Source organism: Aythya ferina, assembly GCF_964211825.1.
Source record: "Aythya ferina genome assembly, chromosome: 1".
In the NCBI taxonomy this organism is placed as follows: domain Eukaryota; kingdom Metazoa; phylum Chordata; class Aves; order Anseriformes; family Anatidae; genus Aythya; species Aythya ferina.
In genome coordinates, this window is record NC_140296.1 from 133,383,410 (window position 1) to 133,406,627 (window position 23,218).

General features: G+C 39.5%; 1 protein-coding gene across 2 annotated transcripts; it reads left to right on the plus strand.

The window, feature by feature from the left end:
- The first annotated feature begins 468 nt into the window (after positions 1-468).
- Positions 469-22,044, plus strand: PARVG (parvin gamma). 2 transcript variants are annotated; one of them, XM_084505801.1, is made up of 13 exons: positions 469-666; positions 5,346-5,448; positions 5,983-6,047; positions 8,681-8,783; positions 9,810-9,950; positions 10,359-10,474; positions 12,653-12,708; positions 13,614-13,636; positions 15,106-15,167; positions 15,281-15,349; positions 16,425-16,526; positions 20,421-20,493; positions 21,665-22,044. In XM_084505801.1, exons 2-13 carry the CDS (start codon positions 5,370-5,372, stop codon positions 21,742-21,744), a joined length of 969 nt encoding a protein of 322 aa, XP_084361927.1. In that variant the 5' UTR covers positions 469-666; positions 5,346-5,369; the 3' UTR covers positions 21,745-22,044. The 2 variants fall into 2 exon arrangements, with proteins under 2 accessions (XP_084361927.1, XP_084361928.1); XM_084505802.1 differs by lacking the exon at positions 9,810-9,950 and having other exon boundaries at positions 470-666.
- The last annotated feature ends 1,174 nt before the right edge of the window (positions 22,045-23,218 follow it).

A 23,218-nucleotide genomic window follows, 5' to 3' on the forward strand; every position in this document is an offset into this window, starting at 1 on the left:
GTGGGGAGCTTTCCCTCTATAATCTGTGATAAAACAGGGAGTGCAGAGCATCTGCACTACCTAGTAAAGGTAACTGTTGTAGCAGATGAGCATTTTGGACCCTGGCGTGGCTAACTAGCTATTCAAGGACAAATGAGTTCATTTCCTTCTGCCTAGGCTCCCTTTGCCAGGTAGGAAGAAAAATGACAATCTGCGTTAGAAAGTGCTCCAAGGACCAAGAGTTAAAGGTGTAATGTAGCACGATAATTTTATCTGCTGTTGGTTGTTCAATTATTACATGCAAAGAAAATTTGCTCTGTGAGTCACCCCCAAGAGGCAGACTAGTAAACAGTGCAGTACTATGGAAGAATGACAGTATCTCAGGAGTTGTAGGGATGCATGTTTCCTGCATTTGTATTTCTGTTTATTCCAGTCTCCAGCAGGGACCAAGCACACAGACAATGAAGTTCCGGATGCAAATCTGGTTTCATTTTTGAGCACAGTCAGTATTGCGCAGTGCAACTTCCCTTGTGCACAGTGTATGTACTTCCTGCTGCCTTGCACAGGAGCTGCAGCTTCAGCACGGAGCCGAACCTCAGGGGCAGCCTCAGCTCCTGGCAAATTGCATCCCACTTCCTTTGAGAAGATCTGCAAAGAACTGCCAGAAAATTACTGAAGGAGAGAATAGTAAGTCTGGGCAAGGGACTCTTATGGGTGCGGTTTTGATTATTTTTTTTATCTGTAAAACTTCCTGCATCCACGTGGATTGTTCTTGCTGAGACAATGTCTCTTCTGATGCTAGTGAGCAAAAATAGCTCTTGAATAGTCTGGTACTGAATGAGGAAGTAAAAGTAAGTTTTAAACTGGATGGACAATGCATGTTCTCCTTTTTTTTCTTTTTTTTTTTTTTTTTAATTCAGGTTTTCTGAAGGCAGAAATATTATGATTGGCATTCAGAATTGTTTTTTTTTTTATTCCCTGTTTTGTCTGATCTACTTAGAAAACTGTTCCTAGGAAATGTGTTTGTGCTAACGCAGAGTAGGGCTTTTGTGTTTTTCAAACAGGAAATTCAACAGTTGAAACAACTTGGTAACGTCAGTAAGTGTCTTGCATACATTCTATGGTCAGTTTGGATGTCAGAGACTGCTGTTCACTTGTTAATGCTTTATATCATATGTAAGGGGTATCTGGGAGCCGGACTGTGTGAAGGGTCAAGGAGAAGTGAATTGATCTGGCCCACTTAGAGAATTAATTGTTTTATCTGTCATTGTTGCATTGCAACATTATGCAATAGCCTAGTTCTTGGCTAAATAAAACTCACTTGCTTGTACCTCAGCAGGTGGCACAGGAGAAAGACAACACCTGTTGCCTTTAAAATGGACAAGCGTGTGTACCTGTGATGTCTCAGTAAAAGACAATGAAGGACCAAATTAAGCCATTTCATTTGAACAATTAAACAATTAAATAATAATTTAATTTGAATAGTTAAAGCTGAATGTTATTTTAAAATTCAATTGTGAAATGCCACTACAATCAATATTCAAGCAGTTGTCTACTACAATGATCACTTCTCCAAGTAGCCGTAAATAATTCATGCAGGAGGCTGGAGAAAATAGCACATCAGTAACAGGCATGGGCAGTGAATTTAAGTGATGATCTGCAAAGGTTAGTTGCAGCCAACACAGAGGCTTGTGGTTAAGAACCAAATCTCCCATCCCTTCCTATTTCTCATTAAGCAGCTAAATTCAGGGAGGAGTCCAAACCCCGTCATGTTCCATTTCATGCTCTTTCTGCAGCAGGTTGTCTTTTGAAAGATTACTGCCTTGGATCAAGCCTCACAGCAATGAGTCTTGCCACATGAGGGACTGCTTGAGAACACTAATTATTAGGAATAAGTAATGAGTCTATTAAATGCTAAGGAGCTGCAGTTCTTAGGCCCTGAAATGGCTGTTGAAAATCAGTGTGGATAAATGTGAGGAGGGGGAAAGGAACAATACAAGCTCAACAGACAAACAATAAGCTCAGAGTGGAGTGTTGCTATTTAGGAATAAGATCTTGGGGATATAATGGAGACTTCCATTAAAGTGTCAGCTCAGCAGCGATCAAAACAGCAAATGACATAAGGAATTGGGAGGAAAGGAGTGCAGAATAGTGCAGTGAACATTACAGGGCATCTTCCTAAATCTGCATGGTTCTCCTCCCCAGCAGTACAAAAAGCATGTGGTAGCACTGGAAAGGGTTCAGAAAAGGGCACCTGGGATGACCAACGGGTCAGACTGCAAAGGATGACTAAGACATAGGCTGTGTTTCTTCCTCAGCTTTGGAAAGAGATGACTGTTGAGGGTGTAGGGTAGTAGTACAGTAACAGTGATGCGAAGAAGGTGAATCAATGGGTCTCCTTTTCACATGCATAGTGGGAAGTTTCAGGGGGAGCTAGCCCTCGTTCAGAGTGAGCTGGAGGGGGTGGTTCCCCATGGCATGTGAAGCCATGCTCCAACTCCTTGCAATGATGAGAGATAAACGCCTTCAAGGGCTGGCTGGGAAGTTTGTGGGAAGTAAATTTATTGGCAGCATCTACTAGGACCCCACTTCTGCTTTAGGAAGGCTGAACTGCAGGCTGTTGAAGCTCATGAGAGTGTTTTAGGGAAGTATCTTGTGTATGCTCTGTGTTTTTTGTTTGTTTGTTTTTCCTAAGCATCTGACTTTGGGTGCTGTAAGGGTCTGGGTATGAGATACTTTGTCTCACTCAGTATGGCCATTTGACTATTCTGACCAAGTAGGGCACACGGGACTGAGGCCCTGGAGTACGTTAGCTTTTGTTGCTGCAAATTCTCAATTTCAGACCATTTTCTACAGGTTTCCAAATGTTAAAAGACTAGCTTTCTGATGTTTGGGTTCCTTAGCCCAAAGAGACCAAGGATGTGGCAGGCAGTATGCATTATTTTTATGTGTAAATATTCAAAGAAAGTGTAAGAGAGACACAAGCTTAGTATTGCAGCAAAGCTGAGTTGGTATAAGCTGTGGTTTACATGGACTATTACATAAGGCTTATCAGCATGACTTCCCAAGACATAACAGGTGTCAGAAACCTAATTTAAAAGTAAGTTGGACTTAAGTTTCTCTGTATTAATTACTTTTTCCCTCCCAGTTTATTCCAGCTGGACAGTCTTGTCTCAGATTGTTCAGCTGCTTCTCAGGCACTAAATGACTCAATTTGTCCTAACTATTTTACATTACCAACCATGTTTCTAGACACAGCATTCAGTTTTGCAGCCGCTATAGTGAAAGATTCTCTTGTGACCCTTCTTCTCTAGTGGTTTGCTGGGTATTTGTTTTATATTGGTTTGTTTTGCGAGACTGATATGGCAATTAAATGCTTTTTCATTAGTCTTGTCATTAGTCCCAATAGTCTTGACTTTGCAAAATCTGTGATAAAATACATGTTCATAATGCACTTTGACTGGAGCCTTTAATGAATACTCAGCCTGCAGAGTGGCACTGTGCTTTTTGGAGTATAAAGCTATCAGAGAAATGCCACTTTGGGGACCATCTGTGGGCAGTGTGAATAGCAATTGCAGAAACTCTCTTGCTCCACTATGTGTATAGGGCTGGGTAGTCCTCGTGTCTAACTGCAAGCACCTGCCTTAGCAACTCAGACTGTCTGGTAACAGCATGAAGGAGTAGTTGAAAAATGCAAGGTGGGCCAAGACCCTCATTTAAATGTTCTGGATTGCTCTTTAAAGGTGCCTATCCATGGCTACTGACTACATAGGGGGCCTTGAGAGACACAGCTCCTAATTTAGGTGTCTGAGGTAGACAGTAGAAATTCTCTCCTGTGTGACCCTGCCACGTGAGGCATCTTGCTTTCTTTTAAAAAGGAACTAAACCTGCCTCCTCTCTCCTTCAGAGGCCCTGCAGCACTGAACCTCAGCAAGAAGAGAGTGTTTCTCTTCCATAAGGAGGTGGCACTATTGGTTAGAGAGCAGCATTGGTTAGAGAGCAGTCCATCCTGCTTGGAGCTCCACTTCCACCGGCAGCTAGGAACGCATGGTTCAGAGGAGTGTAAAAAGCCTTCCTGGTGCTCATATTGCTGTCTGCTCTGCTCTGGTTTTCATTAGGACTGTAAGGAGGGATGAGACCTCTGGCCTGTGCTAGTGCATATGCTGCCATGATAGTCCGGGATTCAGAGACACAATCCGTCTGTAGTCCTCTCACCTCTCTGCTTTCTTCTGCACCGAAGTTAACCTACCTTTGGTTTAATGAAGAGTCATCCCACTTTTTTGCATCTATTTTTAAAAGAGACTACTCAGGTACTACTGTCCCTAACTTTTACACTTTGCCAAGCTGAAGCATCCTAGTTTTCTTAGTCCTGTAGGCTTGAACGAATAACCTTTACGTGAACATGAAGACTACAAAAGCAAGCACTTACAAGTGAACATTTCTTACTCTGTAAGATGCCTGTAGAGCCTGGCTCTAACTTTTGTGCTGTGTAGGCAGCATGGCACAGCCTTATGCATGGAAATTTATACATGTGGTTAAAAATTCAGACTTGTCATTGCTTGCACTGTGGTTGGATTTGAGACTGAGAAAAGTAGGAGATAATCTTGCCAACCTCTTATTTGTGAACTTCTGTTTGATGGGACTTATTTGGAGGGTTATGTGGCTTCTGCCCTGCTCCCACAGCCCAATTCTCTGGCTTCTGCTGTCCTTCTGAATGACTCCTAGCCATCTTGGAAAACCTCACCCATAGTTTGGGGTTTGTTGACGAGGAATTTTCATCTCTGTGTTATGTAGTGCTGTTCTGCTTTCATTTCAGGACAACTGGATTGGGTAGGAAAGTTGTTTTCCAATCTGTGTATGAAGTACAAATCCTGGAGAGGCTGTGCAATGGCTTGTACTTCTAACGTGAAGTTGGAGTTGTATACACAGAAGTATGCCATTCTTTTTCCACAAATATGCCAGATGGTCTAGTAGCAAAAACTGTTTATAAGCTTGTCTCTAATTTAACTACCACATTCTTGATTTAATAATTCTTAAGTATTGGTCATTTTTATAGCATATGTGTATTGATAACAAGAAAACAGGTTTTTCTTTTCGGTTGAAATAGGATTTTACTAATCTAATTCAAATGAAATGGTTGGAATTAAGGCGAGATTTAGTACTAAAGGGCTTTTTTCCTCCTATTGTCTGATTATTAGCAGAAAAAAATGAAGGTATTTTCAGATTGATGACCTATGGATTACTTCTAAAAATAAATAGTAACTTAAAAAAAACCCAACCCTTCAGTTTGTTTTCTTCCTAGCATTCACTTTGATCTTTTCATGTATTCTTTACTCGTGTTTCCTTTTCCCTTTATCTTTTACCAGTTTACCAGGAGTGAAAAATATACAATGGATCCAGACATCTTAAATGTGTTTACACAGCCTGCTGCCCTTAATCAGTTCCTTGTTGAGAATGTCATCACTCCAGGTACATACTTTGTGAGCCAGGACAGAAAAAGGTCCAAGGAATGACCTGAATTGCTAAGCAGAAAACTTGCAGTACAAATGAATTGTTTATTTTTCAGCAGCATTCCCATGGCTTTATCAACAACAAGTAAACTCTGTGTGTGTGGTTAATTTAGCCTCTGACTCTCTCGAGGCAGGTCATTAAGAAATGACACAACTCACAACTTCTAGCTGATCCTTTAACTGAGATTTAAATTTTATACATGCCCAAGGGTTTTTTTTGTTGTTGTTGTTTTTTGTTTTTAATTTGTTTCCAGAATTGTCCCTGTAGATTTTATTGATTTGAATTAAATTGAAACATAATTTCTGACAGCAGTCATAATAGTCTGCTTAGCCATTTTCTTCCTCACAGAGAATCAGTTAAAATAAAAAAAAATGACAGTTTCTACATATGTCAGTTAGTGATACTGGATAATGTAAAACCAATAGCAGATTTTATAGAAAACTTGAGTCATGTCTGATAATTGTAATGGATCTTGTTTACTTCCTTTCATAGGAGAGAAGAAGAAACTCATAAAACCCACTGCAAGCAATAATCCGAAATTGGAGGAGTTAAAACTGGTACCGTTTCTTTTGCTATAGCACTTAACCCTCACTTTGTGTTGCTATCACCTGCTGCCTGGTTGCTCAGCCATGTAAATTACCTGGCTCCTTGGCCCCAGTCCCACCCACTCTCAGGACGTGGACATGTCCTGGTGCTGGCACTTGATCTGTGCACAAGAGTGCCAGGGCTTTTGCCAAGTGCAACACCAAGCTTTTGAGTGCTGATAGTGCACCAGAGTGGTCACTGCTGTGTGTGAAATGGAGGGTAGGTTTAAAATCTGAGTTCTTTGCATAATCTCTCTTGTAACCTGGGACATATGGATGAGTTGCACCTGAAGTACCTGGTTGTGACTTCACTGTATCAGTAGCGTAATGGCAACAGGAATCCAACTGAGACAGATGGATTTGAAAGCAAATCCATGTCAGCACTTGCTGTGACTAATGGGAGATGTTTGAATACATTCAGGTTGGCTTTCCTGATCCCATGATAACAGGCTGTCGGATTGCAGTGCTGATTGACAGCAGTCTTCTCTTTTGTCCTCTGCCTCCTGTCTGCTGGCTACCAGTGACCACCAGCTTGGGGCAAGCTGTGGTGCAGCCTGAAGGGGATAAGACAGCAGAGTAAGAAGGGGTGAGGGTGTGCAAGTCACCACTGGAATTCAGGAGTAAAGCCTTCAAGCAGCTGTGCAGTTCATTGTCTGCTTGAGGTAGCTGCGAAGGAATCCTATTTCACAGGAAAGTGCTTTATTTCTGAGCAATTTTGAAAATTCCCCCGTGCATTCAATCACTGCGTTTTTCTAATGCCATAGCCCGGGGGAAACTAGCATACTGAAATTTCCTGGAAGAAAAGTGGCATGTCTCTTTTGAAACCGGCACTTGTTGCATTATAGAGATACTAAAAATGTTATGAATGTTGCAAAAACAAGCTTAAGCTTTGTGTTGATGTGTGTGTTATATGGCATTCATAAATCCATAAATATGTGTGCTTCTATATTACGTTTTCTTAAACCTTCATGCACATTTGATCAAAAATATTTAATTTTTGTGTCAGGCTTTCACAATGTTTTTATATTAAGGAGAAAATCTGAAAGGTAGTGCTGCAAAATGCAATTATGTTGTCTACAGCGTCACTGAATTTGTTCTTTTCAGACTGACAAAAATGAAGAGATTTCCTCACTATATGAAGATTTCTGTTAGCTTCAGTGCTTAATCCATTTTCTCTTAGAGACTCCTGAAAGACTGTTTTTCATTGTCTAATTTCCTCTCTGTGGAAGATGGGGAGGTAGAAATTGGGACCCAAAGGAGGGAATCCTATGGGTGCCCACCAGTGCCACCACTAGCCTTCTTGATCTGAAGAGTTTGTGGCTCCTTCAGAGAAGAGGTTGGAGTGTGGGGGGACATGGAGTTACTTACCTTTGAGGGAAGAAAAAGGGAAGCAAAGAAACTCACTTGGGAAAATAACCGTATTGCATTGCATTTTTGTTTTGAAAGGTTTTTGGGAACTAGGAAATGTGAAATGGCTCGCTGTAGTGACTATAAATATTGACCAGCATGTAAAAGAGAATATGGTTACATTTAGAAGCCAGTAGCAAATGTCTTTAAATATTCCTTTTCTGATTTACTCATTTTAGACACAACTCTGCTCTACAGCTGAGTAGAGCCCCAATAACTGGGCTTGAAAGAATTGTTCACAGTCATGTGGCCATGGCTGTGAAGAGCTGAGGTAGCCGACGAGGAATCTCAGATATCAATGTCTAGCAGTACTTTCTGCTTTTCTGACTTCCACCTGCCTGTACTGTGACACCTGGGGTACAGGTTTATCCCTTGCACATCTATAGCATCACCAGATCTTAACCTGCAAGCTGAGGAGCACAGCTTTCTGCTTTAGAAGACGGTGTATACTTATTAGTTGAGGAAGTATGCTACACATGCTTTGTCAGCTCCTCAGTTCAGGGAAGTGCCTGAGCTAGGCTTTTTTTTTCTTTTCTCTTTTTTTTTTTTCCTCCTCAAGCAGTTTCAAGCATCTCAGAGATTTATATTTTATTTTTACAAACAATTTCTTATACTTTTGTTACTGTTGGCTAACTTACAGGGGTTTGCTATGAATTGTCTTCTGTTTACAGCAAGTAAGGAAGGTGTTGTCCATACAACAAACTCCAAATATTCATTTACAGTGATAACAATATCAGTATGAGCAATATCCATCCCTTTGAAAGTGGTTCTTATTTACAGCCAGCTGGTGCTGCTGCTTTTCAGTTCTGCTTCAGCAAATCCTCTTCCCTTTCCCCTTCCCTTTCCTCCAAATCCTCCTTCCCTGAAGCCTTTTCCCTAATAGAATTGGGAATAGGGTCTGCTTCTCTATCTGTATATCTATTTCTACAAAATTCATAGGAATATAACTTGAGGTGTATACCACACTTAAAAATTTGCCTCAAATTGGCCAGCGAGCCTTGTGTTACTAGGGAGAACTAACTGCCACTTAACTTTCCTTTTCTTTATAAAAGAACCAAGAAGCACAAAGGAAGTAGAGGTTGAAGGCAAAATGAGATGTGAGATAAGGGATGAAAGAAAGAGGTGAAACACAGCATAGCACTGAGGACTTGTCCAAACAACAAGAGTCTAATTCTCAGCTGCTTTGTTTTCCTCCACAGTTATTGATTGACTGGATTAACACAACTCTGAAACAGGAGCACATAGTAGTTAAAAGTCTGGAAGAAGATCTGTATGATGGACTGGTACTTCATCATCTCTTGGGTAAGCTGCCTCTTTGGCTTGAGCTTGCAAATAAATCTTGGAGGAACTTTTTGAAGAAAGAATAAACATCCTCTTGAATGGAAAAAGCTATGAACATTGTGATAATGGTAATTCTGAACAAATGCCTGATGATCCACTATTGTTTTATACAATTATTTTTCTTCTCAGAAAGTCTTTTTGTCTGCTAGTTAACATAATAAAAAAGTTAACTTGGAAGTGTGAAATTACAGTCCTTCTGAAGGTGACTTGTGATGCTGCCAGAAGCATTGGATGGGATCAGGAGATCAGCACTATAATTCATGTTTTCCAGCTTGGAAAAAAAAATAAAAAGGAAAAAAAATGAAAAGAAGGAAGTAAAAGGTTCCAGGTCTAATACACTGAGCTGGAACTGGTGAAAATCTAAGAGGCTCCGTGTGTATACTACAACGTGCTTTTATATGTGCTTTTTATATGTGCCCTCTTGGAACGGCCTCTTGAACCATTTCTGTTTCTCTGTCTCTCCCGTTTCTGCTTTATTTTTCTTTCTCCTTTCACTCTCTTTGGGGATGCCTTTCAAGTCATATCTCCTTTTTCCCAAGGCTGAAGAGAGCAGTGTGAATTGGATTAGCTTATTTTCACAGTTTTCTTGCCTGAGCTGGATTTCTTCTATATATGTGAGTTGGTATGGCCTTTGTGCAGTATCCCCAGGAAGGATTCACTTGTCAGATTCCTGTAGCTTCCACTAGGAAATGGAGCAATGTGGAGTGCAATGTGTAGATGGGGGATGCTGCTGTAAGGAATGGGCTGAGTACTTCCCCGTGAGTAGAGCTTCACTGATTTTACTGAGGCTTTCAGAGAGTTCAGGAGTTTAACAAGGCATATGCCTGTGGGTCATGGGTCTGTGCCATGGAAGCTATTAAATGGTACTGGTATTTAATACAAGACTTTGTGTGCTTTATTATGACTTCATATATATATATATATATTTTTTTTTTCCTCTTTGGTGGTGTTAAATGCAACCTTATTGATATGGGCTCTCTGTCAAAGAAAAACTAGGATCTTTCAAGCTGGATGTTGACAAGATTGCATTAACAGAAAAAAAACAGCGGCAAAAACTCTCCGTGATTCTGGAAGCTATGGATAAGTGTTTGCAACTGGATGAAAGTCAGCTGAAATGGAGTGTGGAATGTAGGTTCCGAAGTGAAATGGGACAAAATTACTCACCCCAGGGCTTCCCTGGTTATAAGACTGCTGTGAGGCAAAGGGGTGCCAGACCAGTAATTTAATGATCTGTTTGCAATTACTATTTGAATCACAAGTGAGACAGGAATATCTGATGATGACTGGGTGCAACTCCATCCTCTGAGATTGTGGCTTAACAGCCCTCAACATCCTTGTGTATGTCTCACAGAAAGGACTTTTAATTTGTGTTATTGCTGAATCGTCATATAATATAAACTCCAACTCAGTGTCCTGCCTGTGCTATAGCCCTTGATGATTATGGGATGCTCCGCACAGGGATATTACTTAGGATATTATGATGAGGTTTAGTTGTTTTGCACACTAAATGTTGTTTATTTTCTTTACATGGAATAGCTATCTTAACAAAGGACTTACTGAGCACCCTGCATCTTCTGGTCGCAATAGCAAAGCACTTCCAACCCAGTCTGGCTATTCCTCCAAATGTTCAAGTGGAAACAATCACCATTGAGGTAATCATAGTTTTAATATTTGTCACTGAAGATCCTAGAGACTTAGTTTGTTTAGAATTAGGGAGAATTGTGTGTGCAGCTGTAAAAGAGAGATTTTTATTTTCTGTGAACTATGCCCTTTAATTTAATGATAAGACCATCATTTTATACTCAGTTCAGATACTGTAACTTTAAAAGGATGGAAACACTATGCCATTTTTTCTCCTTGATCCAAAAATGGATGGTTCAAACTGAAAACAGCTGTTGATCTCTGTAAAGAAAAAAAAAAAAAAAAAAGAGGAGGAAATTTTGCTTGTGCTATCTCTAAGTGTTTTAAAGTAGAAGCCTGCACTCCTTGATCATGACATTAGTTTAATGATGAGGATTTGTTTCTATAGTGAAAGGGTGTCTTTACTGTCCATTAGGGTCACATTTTGATATTTTTCTCTACAAGCTGAAATCACCATGATTTCTTCCTCTGTTGTGTTTCTTAAAGTCAGCTCTGGGACTTCAAGAGAACATCACATAGCCCACAATTTGGGATACAATTGCGAAAATTAGCACCACTGTGTCACAGTTTTAACAGTACAGTTGCAATTCATTCATGTTGGAAGCTCTGCACACTGTATGGCATTACCTAACACTTTGCCTCTTTGGAGGATCATAATTGGAACTGGGACCATGTATGCACTTAAGCTGTGTATTTCACTTTAGGAGGTTTCAAAGTGTCCAGCAGGACAGCCTTGTCTGGGACCCCATCCCAGCCTACCAGTTAAGCACAAATAGACCCTCAGATGTCTAATTGGAGTCTAACTGCATGCTGCTGTGCCACAGTCAGATGCTCTTGTCATGTGGATCCATTCCATCAGTGAAAAGTCAGACTCTTTGTAAAGGAGCACTTCCTCTAGTGCCCTGTGTGGCTCCAAGTGCCTCAGCTGCGCAGAAATCAGGAGGGATTACCTATGAAACTGCAGATTCAGCAATGGATATTAGCCCTGAGAGATAAACAGAGAGAGAGAGAGGAGTAGCTATGGAAATGATGGGGTTACGGTTATGAGCTGGTTCTTCATAGGAGAAATTAATGGACCCAGTGGAACAGTAATTGTTAAGTGAAAAGTGAGGAAAGCCCATGAGGCATAGGCTTGGAAGAGGGGATTGAGAGTGTCTTAGGGCAGGAAGGGAAAATTGTTGAGGAAGGTGATAGATGCAGAGGGAAAAAGGTATAAGGACATAAACACGTTGTGCCCAAAGAAAGGCAATGAAGCTGGTGAAGGCTCTAGAAAACAAGTCTTACGAGGAGTGGCTGAGGGAGCCGGGGTTGATTAGTTTGGAGAAAAGAAGGCTCGGGATTGACCTTATTCTGCTTTACCTTAAAGGAGGTTGTAGCAAGGGGGAGATTGGGCTCTTCTCTCAAGCACCAAGTGATAAGATGAGGGGAAATGGTCTCAAGTTGCACCAGGGGTGGTTTAGTTGGATATTAAGAGAAATTTCTTTACTGAAAGGGTTGTGTGGCACTGGAATAGGGAAGTGGTTGAGTCACCATCCCTGGAGGTCTTCAAGAAACGCTTAGATGTAGAACTTAGCAGCATAGTTTTGTGGTGGACTTTAGTACTAGGTTAAGGGTTGCACTAGATGATCTTGGAGGTCTTTTCCAACCTGAATGCTACTATGATTCTGTGATTCTGTAAACAAAGGCCCAAAGTACCTTCAGAAACAGTGAGAATCACCATCTTAAATCTAAGCAACCCACCAAACCTAAGTCCTGTGCAAGAGGATTTGTTGATGGGTGGTAGGCTATGGAGCAAGGTCGTCACAAGAGAGAGGTGAGCATCTGTGGTGCTGTAAAACTGAACACTTAATGCAGGGAGGCTCACAAAATAAATCAGTGTCTGCCCTGAACAGCTTATTACATTCATCAAGGCTCCAAGTGAATGGGTCAGTCTCTGAACTTCACCAGCTGAGGGGCCTCATGCTTTTGCTTTGGCTTCCTCTGCTGGGGAAACAGGTCATTTGTGGTTGAAGAGTGAAGAGAGCAGAAGGGAGCAGTAACCTCTGAAAGTGCCTATACTAATTGTACTGGACTTCTTAAATAAATGCTCTCTGGTAATCATTTAAGACAGCAAACAGTTTGTGAAAGTGTGATTAATGCTTTCAGATTTTTGTGTGTAACTAAACCAAAAATACTTTTTTGCTTAACAGAACACCTCCAAAGGATTAAAGACGACAAGTGCAGTGGAATATATCACAGGAAGCAAGTAAGAAGGAATGTATCTGGTTTGCACACTGTCAATCAGAAAGGAAATACTGTGGGTATTTTTCCCCTTAGAAAAAACAGCTGGGATCACGATGATGACAAAAATCATGAAACCAGACATGTATATATGCATGTGAATTGTTTCTGGTTTCTTTCCTTTTTTTTTTTTTTTTTTTTCTCTTCAGATTGGGTATTAGGTTATAATACCCTCCTGTTCTACTCTTTATTTAAACTTCTGCAAGAAAATGTATATAAGTATTTCTGAGGTTGATATTGTCAAGGGCTATAGTAACATATAGTAATAGACATCTAGTACTGTAAATTTGTACAAAAAAAAGTCCCCAATTAAACAGGAAATTTTATAAAGCCACAGTAGTTTAAATCTACTATTAATTCATTGCTATTGTGCCCATAATTTAAGATAAATTAGTCAGTTTTTTCCTTATTTTACTGTTGAAGAAATAAGGTTTGAGCTTGTTGAGTTTGTGAGGTGCTATCATTATTAAAGGAGTTGAATAGTAGGATACCATTTATACACTGAGATAATACAGAGATCATTCCAAGAACTAGAAGCAGATTTTTCTACTGTCATCTTTTATACATTAGAACATCTTCAAATTCTAATATCATGAACAGCTTATTGAAAGAGGTTATTATAGATTGTGCTTATAAAATAGATGTTCATTAGGCCAGTTAAAAACTCATATGCTTCCAGATGCCTACACAGATACATAGTGTGTTTAAAAATGTCTGTTGGAAAGTTACTCTAACATAAAGTTAATGGCACTTTGTACTGTATCTCCTGCTTTACAAGATGCCTGATGGTCCAGATAAGCTTTGTTTATGAATAAGATTAGTTCTGCTGATTGCTTTTTCTAACTCTTTTTCTTTTTATTGCATGTCTAGAGAGAATTTAGAAGAGCAGTCAAGTAAGTATTGGCATTGCCAAATTCAGTGTTGCTCTGTCTGAGATTCTGACCCATTTTTACCTCATGAAAAAATCAGCGTGTTCCCACTACATTTAGTGAAGATTCATGGATTTCTCCTAGCACTTTTTTTCCAAATGTCTCCTGTTAGAGTATGTTGAGATCAGCACAATATAGTTTGGAAATGAGGTGGTTGCTTTGCTCACAGATTGCGGGCAAAATATGGATGGGTTGTGAGACAGAGAATGATACAGTGGGTTGATGATCCAGCAGAGAAGCCCCGAGTAAGGGACAAAGTATGCCTTGAATTAAAAGAAATAATCAGTGTGTACTGATCACATTCTCTCTGTTGGAACTACTTATGAGCACAGTGCCATGAGGATTGTGCTTCTCATTGCCTGTAAATAGTTCCAATGTCATTTCCTTTCTGCAGCTTGCAGATGAGATTCTGGAAACCGCTGGTGGGAGGCACCTCAGTAGAACAAGCAGCCTCCACAGAGATTTTACCCTTAGGGCTTTTGAGGGGCATGAAACACCTGAGGTGAAAAATGGCCATGTGTGCAAAGCATGCAGGAGGTATGGGCACTGCTTAAGCTTCAGTGTGAGGCTTTTGGTTTGTATACCATGAGCTGCTCCTCCTTTCTGGAAAGGAGCACATTTCATCCTCAATGAATTAGTGCAACTGTTTAATTCTCTGCTGTGCCCTTTATGTTAGCATTTTAATCCTTCGCAGAGGTGCAAAATGTATCATTTAATATGTATTTATCACTTATTCTGCTGAGTGGCCTCTAGTGTAGGCTGATACAGTGAAAAAAAAAACACTGTAATTAGGTATTTCTTCTAGTAGGCTGATTCTGCTGGAAAGAGAAATCTGAAATTCACTCTTTGGAATGCTGTCTCTATTTTTAAAGCAGCTTGCTTAATAAGGAGCAAAGTCCCAGAGCATGGCTCCAGAAGAGGACTCTCTAGTTGGTGAGACTATTGCGGGCTGCAGACTGTGGCTCAGAGCTGTGATGAATCCACCTGTTTCTTAACAGTGCTCCTGCAGCAACACCCTAACAGGGAAGGAGGGCAAACCCAATGAAGCTTCTTCACAGCAGGGGTTTCTCTGTTTCTGGCTTTTAGGAGGAATCTTCCTTAAGCAAAGCTGTGCTTGCTTTCCTGCACTGTAGAAACCCATTCTCCAATTAGTTTTGCTGCTAGAACTGGTGCAGCACAGATCTTGAGAATCTCTGCAGGTGAGAATGGGAGAGCTGAATGAAGCAAATTGTTTTTTACTGATGTAATCAGGCCGAAAGGAAGCTTCTACTACTGCCCCGTGTTAAATTCAAAAGTAGGATTTTTCCCCTTCTCCCTACAGTTTTTGTTCTTTCCTGGCTTATAAGGTGTGATCACCTTTTTCCTCAAGCCTTCTTAAACCTTTGATATGACAGTTGTTCCAAATAATACCAATTAATGTTGTTTTGATACAGTGGATGATGCCTTTGATGAATTATTTAGCCGTGCTCCAGATAGACTGGATGATGTAAAAAAGGTAATTTATTTATTCTTTAACAGACAAAATCAGTAGGGTAAAACATAATTCATAACTTCACTGAATAAAATTCTCCTTCCTTCCCCTCTCTCCTCCCCTTATTTTTTCTTTAGGTATTTTTGCAATTCGTCAACCAGCATGTTGGAAAATTAGGATTAAATGTGAAAGACATGGAATCTCAGGTAGCCTGCTCTGAGCTGTATGTCAACATGTTTTGTCATTCGAGTGTTTCCTCTTGCCATTAGGTTTCCTCCTTTTTGTTGTAGCAATTTTTTCTTGGCAACATCACAATTATATCTAGCTTTGGGTTAGGATGTGAGGCTTCAGTCTCTGAAGTTTCTGAAGCTAATAAGTAGTGGTAAAATATAACGTTGTATTGAACAGTGCATGGTCCTTGTAATGCTACAGGGAGTAATTTTCAGAGTCCAGTTTTCAGAGAACTCCTGAATACTCTTTCTGTCAGGATGGAAATGAGGCTCGTTCTGACAATTACACTGAAAGCCAGGTTGGTTGCTGGTGTTTAGTGATCCTTAATGCTGGATTTGCTTTAGGGTAGGAAGGTCTGACTTTCATTAAATTTCAAAGCCCCATCCTCTGAACATCAAGCTTCTTTAGAGTCCATGAAGTTGCAGTCCATGAAGTGCTCATTGCACACCTGAGGATCACCTTCCCAGGTCCCATAAACACACCTATGCTGTCTTTGGGGAGTGAGCAAACATGAACTCGGGGACATCCCCAGTGGCATTTTCTTTCTCTGCTTCTGCAGACATGTGCATAGTAATGACAGAAGAAATCAGCCATCAAGTCCTGCTTTGCTTCAGTCACTCAGCCCCTGGATGCAGTGTCAGTCCCTGTGATTTACGCTGCATAGATGAGGAGTGTGGCCATGCTCCATCGCTCTTCTGGGTTTTTCTGGTGGACAGCTGTGAGGAAGGAAATTCTGAGAGGGTTTTGTCATAAATCTCAGCCCCTAGGCATAAGTGTTTGCTGCTTGTGGTTGTCTGAAGTCTTTTCACATCTGGAACAATTTGTTTTAATAGCTGGTCTTTTGCAAGGTCATATTTTTACTAATATGAGATTAGCAACATTACGTAAGTACATACGAAGCTCACCGTCTAAGAGGTCAAGAAAGCTGTCATTGGACCATCTGGTTGCTAGAGTACCATTGCAATTCTTTTATCACTAGAATGGCATTTATCTGAAGAATTTACTAAAAGTCCACATAATAAATAATATTCACATTGTTCCTTTTTTTAGTTTGCAGATGGAGTTCTCTTACTTTTGTTAATTGGACAACTGGAGGGTTACTTTCTGAATTTAAGGGATTTCTTCCTGACTCCAGCCAGCACCACAGAGATGGTAACTTGTTATTTAATCATTTAGAGCTTGAAGCTTCAAACATCTTGTGTATTTATTGCTTCCATATGCCAGTGAAGAGCCCTATGTCTTACTGTTACTCCTGCCGCTTAGAGTCATATGTGTGCATGGTGTTTGCTGGTAGTTCTTTGGGACAATCCAAAAGCAGGCTTTAGGTACTGTTGAAGTACTTTGGGACAGGTTGTTTCTCCTTCAAAAACTAAATATTGTCTTATGTGAGGCAAACTGTTATTACTTGCATTTATTTAGGTAGATACATGCTTCTGAAGCCTTCCAGTGAAAATCAGAGGCTCTCTGTGGCAGGGAACTGATGTGCTATCCTCCTACAAGTCTGTCCTACAATTGACATCTTTAACCAGATGACATATTGTGCAAAACAGAACTGGATCCATATAGCTTTCCTTATGCCATACCTTAATTGAGACATGACCAGAACATTTTGAAAGTCCCCTCTGTGCTTCAGAAGCTTTTGAGAATCTTTTCCTCTCCCAAGGCTGGGAGCTGTAATCTACCCAGCCAGCTTTGCCTGGCTCCATTCTCAACCTCCAACAGGCATATTTTTCAGTGCTTCCAAAGAAAAAAAAAAGGATCAACCAGAAGGTAGTGGATGCTGGGATGCTGCTGTGAAAGCCTCATCCACAGATCCATGATATTGAAATATTTTGGGATATTTGAGATCTTTTCAAGTTGTCTGTTGTGTGGCTAGGATCACAGAGGAGACAAAAGCTCAGTTGCTGACCATGTTGGATCACTGGCACTTCTAGGAAGCTGACCAATGATGACCGTTAGTTATGTTGATGGTTTTGTATGCCTGCTCACCGTAAAATCAGTGAAAGCTGTGGAACTTTTTTCCCATGAGTCACTGGACAGCTCAGAAAAATATCAAACCCTGGCTGTTTTTTCTGGATTGTGTGAATTTAGATCTCTGAAGGTGAAATGTGTCAAATCCTTTCTGCTTGAGAGCTGGCTGAGATGGGAATCTCTCCTCTGATGTGATTTGCATTTGGGGTTTTCCCACACAAATGAATCTTTCTCTTGATTCCCAGTCTAACCACAATTAATCACCTTGGGCACTATTTATCTGTGATGAAAATTCTCAGGGGTCCCTTACTAAATAATAAGTACTTCTGCGGGGCTTTTTATTAAAACATTTAAAAGCATGACTATCTGAGACCTAGGTTCAGATTTTGTCAAAAAGTCACTGTTGTAAGCTGATGATTGTTAAAGGTATTAAGAAAATTTAGGTTTTATATCTAAGATGATTCAGAACAGGAAAACATATTTTGAAGGGTTGAGTCAAATAAAATCAAAGCACTTACTTGCATTGGTTTTCTTTCCCTTTCTCTTCCTCTGCCCTGTTTCCAAAATTGTGTGCTCTGGTTCATTGAATTAAAAGTAAACTTTTAACATTTCTAGTAACTTCATTCAGAGGAAGTTGATTACTGTTTTTTTCATTTAATATTTTGTAGGTAATCTTTTTCTTTTTGAATTAGTCTTATTCAGGCCTTACAGATCTCTTTCAAGAAATGAGATGTCCTAAAATGTTAGGTACAAACCAGAGCTCAGACCTTCTAGCAGTTCTTACGTTGTTGCATGTGCTGTTCACTGGCCCCAGAGAACGGGATACAATGAGATTGTGTACTGGTTTGATACAATAATACACATTCTAGCAATGTTTCTTTAAAGTATTTGACTTGCAGTTGAACATTTTGCCAAATGTTCAACTTACCATTTATTTCTTCTCTATTTGTTTAAAAAAAAAAAAAAAGAAAAAGAAAAAGGCAGGATGACAATATAGCTAATATAGCTAAAAATATTGAACTACCATTGTTCAGCTGTCATATGTACATAAAATATGTCTTTCAATCCCCATGTGGCGTCTTCCTCCCTATCATTTTTGATGTTAATTGGTACAGTAAAGTGTGAAAATATAAACTTTGCTAAGATTTAAAATATCTCATTTGTGTTATAAAAATGGTGACAACCATGCACGCAATTGAGATCAGTGCGGTGCATCAACTTTTACTCAAGCTGGAAGCTTGAAGCTGATACATACACCTTGTGAATCACAAGGAGAGGGTACTGGGATGAAAGCAATGGTACTGAAGAGGAAAACAAAAACAAAAAATGAAAAGGGCAAGGAGGACATTAGAGGGACCGGAGAGCTGAGGAAAGAAGGAGCCAAAATCCTGGAGGTGACTGGCCTGCAGGTGCAAGAAGTCCATGTTGTGAGTGGGTAGATTTGGTGCAGGTTTTCTGGGTGTTTGTTACAAACAATGAGAATTATAAGAAATTGTAAATAAGGTCTAGACCTGTATTCTCATGTTGATAGAAAAGCATATGTCCTGATACAAAGGATATAATTATGAAATATGTCAGGCTGGAAACAAGGGTGAACATTGGTAAGGAGATGAAACCTGGGAGGGCGCCTATGTATATTAAAACTGCAGACTTAGTTTATTTTGTCAAAAGAGTCCTGGAGTTGAAGTACCCCGAATGTCCCAATCTCTGTCAGATTGTAAATCCTAGAGAATTTGCCAGCTCTTTATAGTCTGGAAATGCAGCTGGATGGAACAGCTTATTTTTCTAGGTTGCCTTTCTTGGTTTATCAGTATTTCTGTCTGAAGGTTTATTTTGGAATCTGCATGTTTTCTTTCCTTGTAAATCTCATATGCTTACAAAGGGAAAAACGTGACCCTTTTACTTGTGCCAATTAAATAAGAAAATATTTTATTTATTCATTCTGATCAGAAAATTGTTTAGATGTGTATGAGCCTAAGCTCTCCCATGTGCTGACTATGAAAGGAAGAAAACAAGCTTGAGTTCAAACTGTCAGTTACAGTTACTGGTATATCACAGAACCTGGTAAAAAAGAAATCTGTTACTTCACTTCAGAGCACACAGTCTTTTTCTTGGCTTATGCAAGTAGGACCCCAGTGCTTGTTGTCAGAAGATAATAGGGAACAGCATGGCAGCGTTTTATGATGTACCTCCTGAAGGATAAATTGCTCGGTAGCCTATGGAATGTATGAAGAAACAATTTGAAGTTCTTACAGGTACTTCATTAGAGCAAGGGAGCCTGCTAATTACCATCCAAATAAACAGCTGCCCTTAAACTAGTAAGAAGCTAGTAAGTGGGATATTATATTATTTTAAAATATCATTCATAATTACTGCATATGCCTTTGTTGCTACTTTTATGTGGGGAAGTGAAAAAAAAAACAAGAGAGAAAAAATAATCAGGAAAAGATCCCCAACCTTTATTCATAGAGGTGTGCTTGATTTCTCTTGAGTAATATTAAGTAGATATCATCACTACTGTTACCATGCATATACATCTTCATACATTAAAGCAGAAACTTCTACCTCACAAATGTAGCTAATCAGAAGATTTCTAATCTTTATAATTCTTAATGAAATATAGACATCTTTTTACTTCATTTATATATAAATATATATATAGTTCCAAATGCAGTAAGCATATGGATATTTTAAAAATTATTTTAATTTTAAAAATAAGTAGACATAAATTCCATGCATCTATTAGATCCAGTTATGAATCTAGCCTCTTTTCCCCATGGAAACATCAATTAGCACAAGGCTTTCACATGCAAGGTCTATTTTTAAATAAATGGATTGTTCTTCCCACCTCATGGGATACATTTTGTTGGAGATGGATTTTACATCTGATTTTATGTGATAATTGATAGAAGTTCTGAAGAGCACCTCCATCAAAACTAATGCAGTGAGTACACATTTATGAATCAGTATCTTACTCCAGCTATTAGAGAAATGCTTTTGAAAACATCCTGGCCACTGTGCTGCTAGATGGAAAGTACTTTCTGTTATATTGATCTGTCCCTCTCTCATCCACAGCTTCACAATGTTAACCTTGCATTGGATTTGCTGACAGATGGAGGTCTTCTAAATTTTTCTGTGAACTCTGAAGGTGAGTCATGACACACAGACTTGTCTGGAATAGACTTGCTAACATCCTGACTTGCAAAAGTTAGAGTAATTGAAGAAAGTAGGTTCTGCACTGTGGCTCTTGTGCATTTTATGACTGCCCGATAGCTCCTCATTCAGAATGAATAATAATAAAGCTGAAAATTGGTTTTGAACAATTTTTATTCCTATGCTAAAAATGTTGCATTGCTATAACTTTAGTAACTTTACACTAAACTTCAACCGTTTAATAAGTTAGTGTGTTTTACAGATTTAGAACAGTGGCAATTTTTAGTGAATGTGCAGCAGCTGAAATGGAGGGAAAGCTGTTTTCCTATCTCATAAAATGTTTTAGTGATTTAAAAACAAACTTGTTTCATATGGGAAGACACATTTCAGAAGATGTCCTGAGGATCAGAAAGACTGACTGCTCTACCTAAAGCTAGAATAGCTGGTAGGTCATAGGGAAAATTCTCAGCTAGTGACTGAATTTAGTATGATTTAGAAGTACTTATTACAGCTATGCTATTTACTGTTAAAGGATTTCATCTGCTGGTGTTTCATTGTTAGTGTTTCTTCTGGTGATTTACAACAATGTAAGAAGAACAGTAAACTTTCTAAATCAGTTATCATCTTCCTTTGTAATTATTAAACACAAGGGCAGGTTGCCTAGCAAGAACATGGAAGCTGAAAACTAAAAGAAAAAAAAAAAAAAACACAACAACAACAAAGAAAACAAACTACAGCAGCAAAACGTGATAGAAACATTACAAGCAAAAAATAGTGTAAGGTAATTCCCAACATGAGTTATGCCACAGGAGAATCATAAAAAAAAAAGGTGTAAAGTCCTATTAAATTATCTACTCTGTCCTCTTGTTCTGAGCTAGCTAAGAATTATTTATTACTATGCATTATTTATCTTGTCTTCCAGCAAGATAGTGCAGCGAAAGGTCCCTTTTCCTTATGTTCATTTAATACATACATAAATTGCTAACTCTGTGGTTCCTGTTTTGCTTTTTGTTGCAATTGGACAGTCCACGTTTGTGTTATAACTAGGCAAATGTGGAAGATTCTTTGGCAGTTGCAGCTTCCTCTTCTTCCAGGAATTGCTAATACTTCTCATCTTTTTTTGTTTTGTTGTTGTTGATGTTTGTTTGTTTCTTGTGCATCCACAGATATTGTGAAAGGAGATATGAAGTCTACAATGCGGATTCTGTATTGCTTGTATTCCAAATACAAGACTAAAGAAACATGAAGAGCAAGACCAAGAACTTGGATACTCTGTTTGCCACTGTGTATGCACTTGTGTTTGACACTTGCTGTATTAATATTGTATGTTCAAATACGTATTTGTGCAAGGTTTCACACACCCTGAGTAACTGAAAGTTAGTGCATGTCCAGGGCCAGTAAATTGTGTAGTTCTGTGTCTGTAGCTCCTTGTCTCTCTCTCTCTTGTTTGTTCTGAGACTCCCTAATGCTGCAAAGTGTAACACATGCTTGTAAAAGATTCTGGAATCTTTGCTTCTGGAAATGAATATGGAAGATGTTATTACAATCTCCCTGTGTTTCTGCTTCTGGTTTGCTCTGGAAACAGGAGAAGGGGAAAACCAACCATGGCATCTCCAGGAAGACTGCATATAGTATGAAAATTCAGGTTCAAAAACTTATTTACACAGGTGGCCAGCTGTTCTCAGACAGGAGACTGTAGATTGGACACCAGATGAATAGCTAGCCAAAATGAAATTGGAACTTACCACAGTCATTGATAAAAGTTTCATCACTTGCTCACTTGAATCTGGAAAAGGGACCTAGGATCACACGCTGATGTGAGACAGTAGTTACAGAAGGATCACCTGCACAGCTATGGAAGGATGCCCTGATTTTCTTGCTAAGCTAATGCCAAACTGGCCAGCTTCAGCCTGTTGCAGCCCTAGTGTAACATGCGGCTAGCAGAAATGTTGATGTCAAGCATGTTACAGGAGAGACTGACATGACTGCATTTCCTTCCAGACAGGGGTGGACTTGGTTTGGTTTACTCTGCAACTGGTAGAAGAGGGAAGCATTGCTGGAAGTAACAAAACTCAGTTTGTGCCACTTCTAACAGCATACTCATGATGTGGGAGCTCTCAGACTCTTGTGGGACTTTCCTAGCTGCATTTGTCCGGCAAACACCCTCACACAACTCAGCAGGCCCCCCTGGATGCAGCTAGCTAACCACAATTCATGTCAATTGTCACCCTTGCTCTTTCTCTAAGGTTTTAAATCTGAACTCCTTCAAAACCTTTATCTGCTCCCTTGACCTTAAAATTATGTCATGTTTGTGTTACATAAAGCTTGGGATGTGATTAAAAAACAAAAAATCTTGATATTATTTTGGCTTCCATCTAAACTGATTTAGTTTCCTGCAGTCAGTGGCTCTGACAATTGATCTCTGATCTGATCCTCCATCTGTGTATTAACAGGACACCAAAGCACACTAAGTGCAAGTGGTGACATTAACAGATGAGAATTTGTTGTGTCTAGTTCTTGATCACCTAGCCAAAGAAAGATCCTTAGATAGCAATGATGATAAATCTTCAAGTCCTGCCTTTGAAAATGGTAATAATGCACAGCTGCTAAATGAAAGCATTCTGCAAACTGCTGTGAGCGTACTCCTTTTTGCACCAATAACTACCTTGTTATATTTTTACAGAGAAAAAAACAATGTGTGGTGCAAATAAACTGCAAGA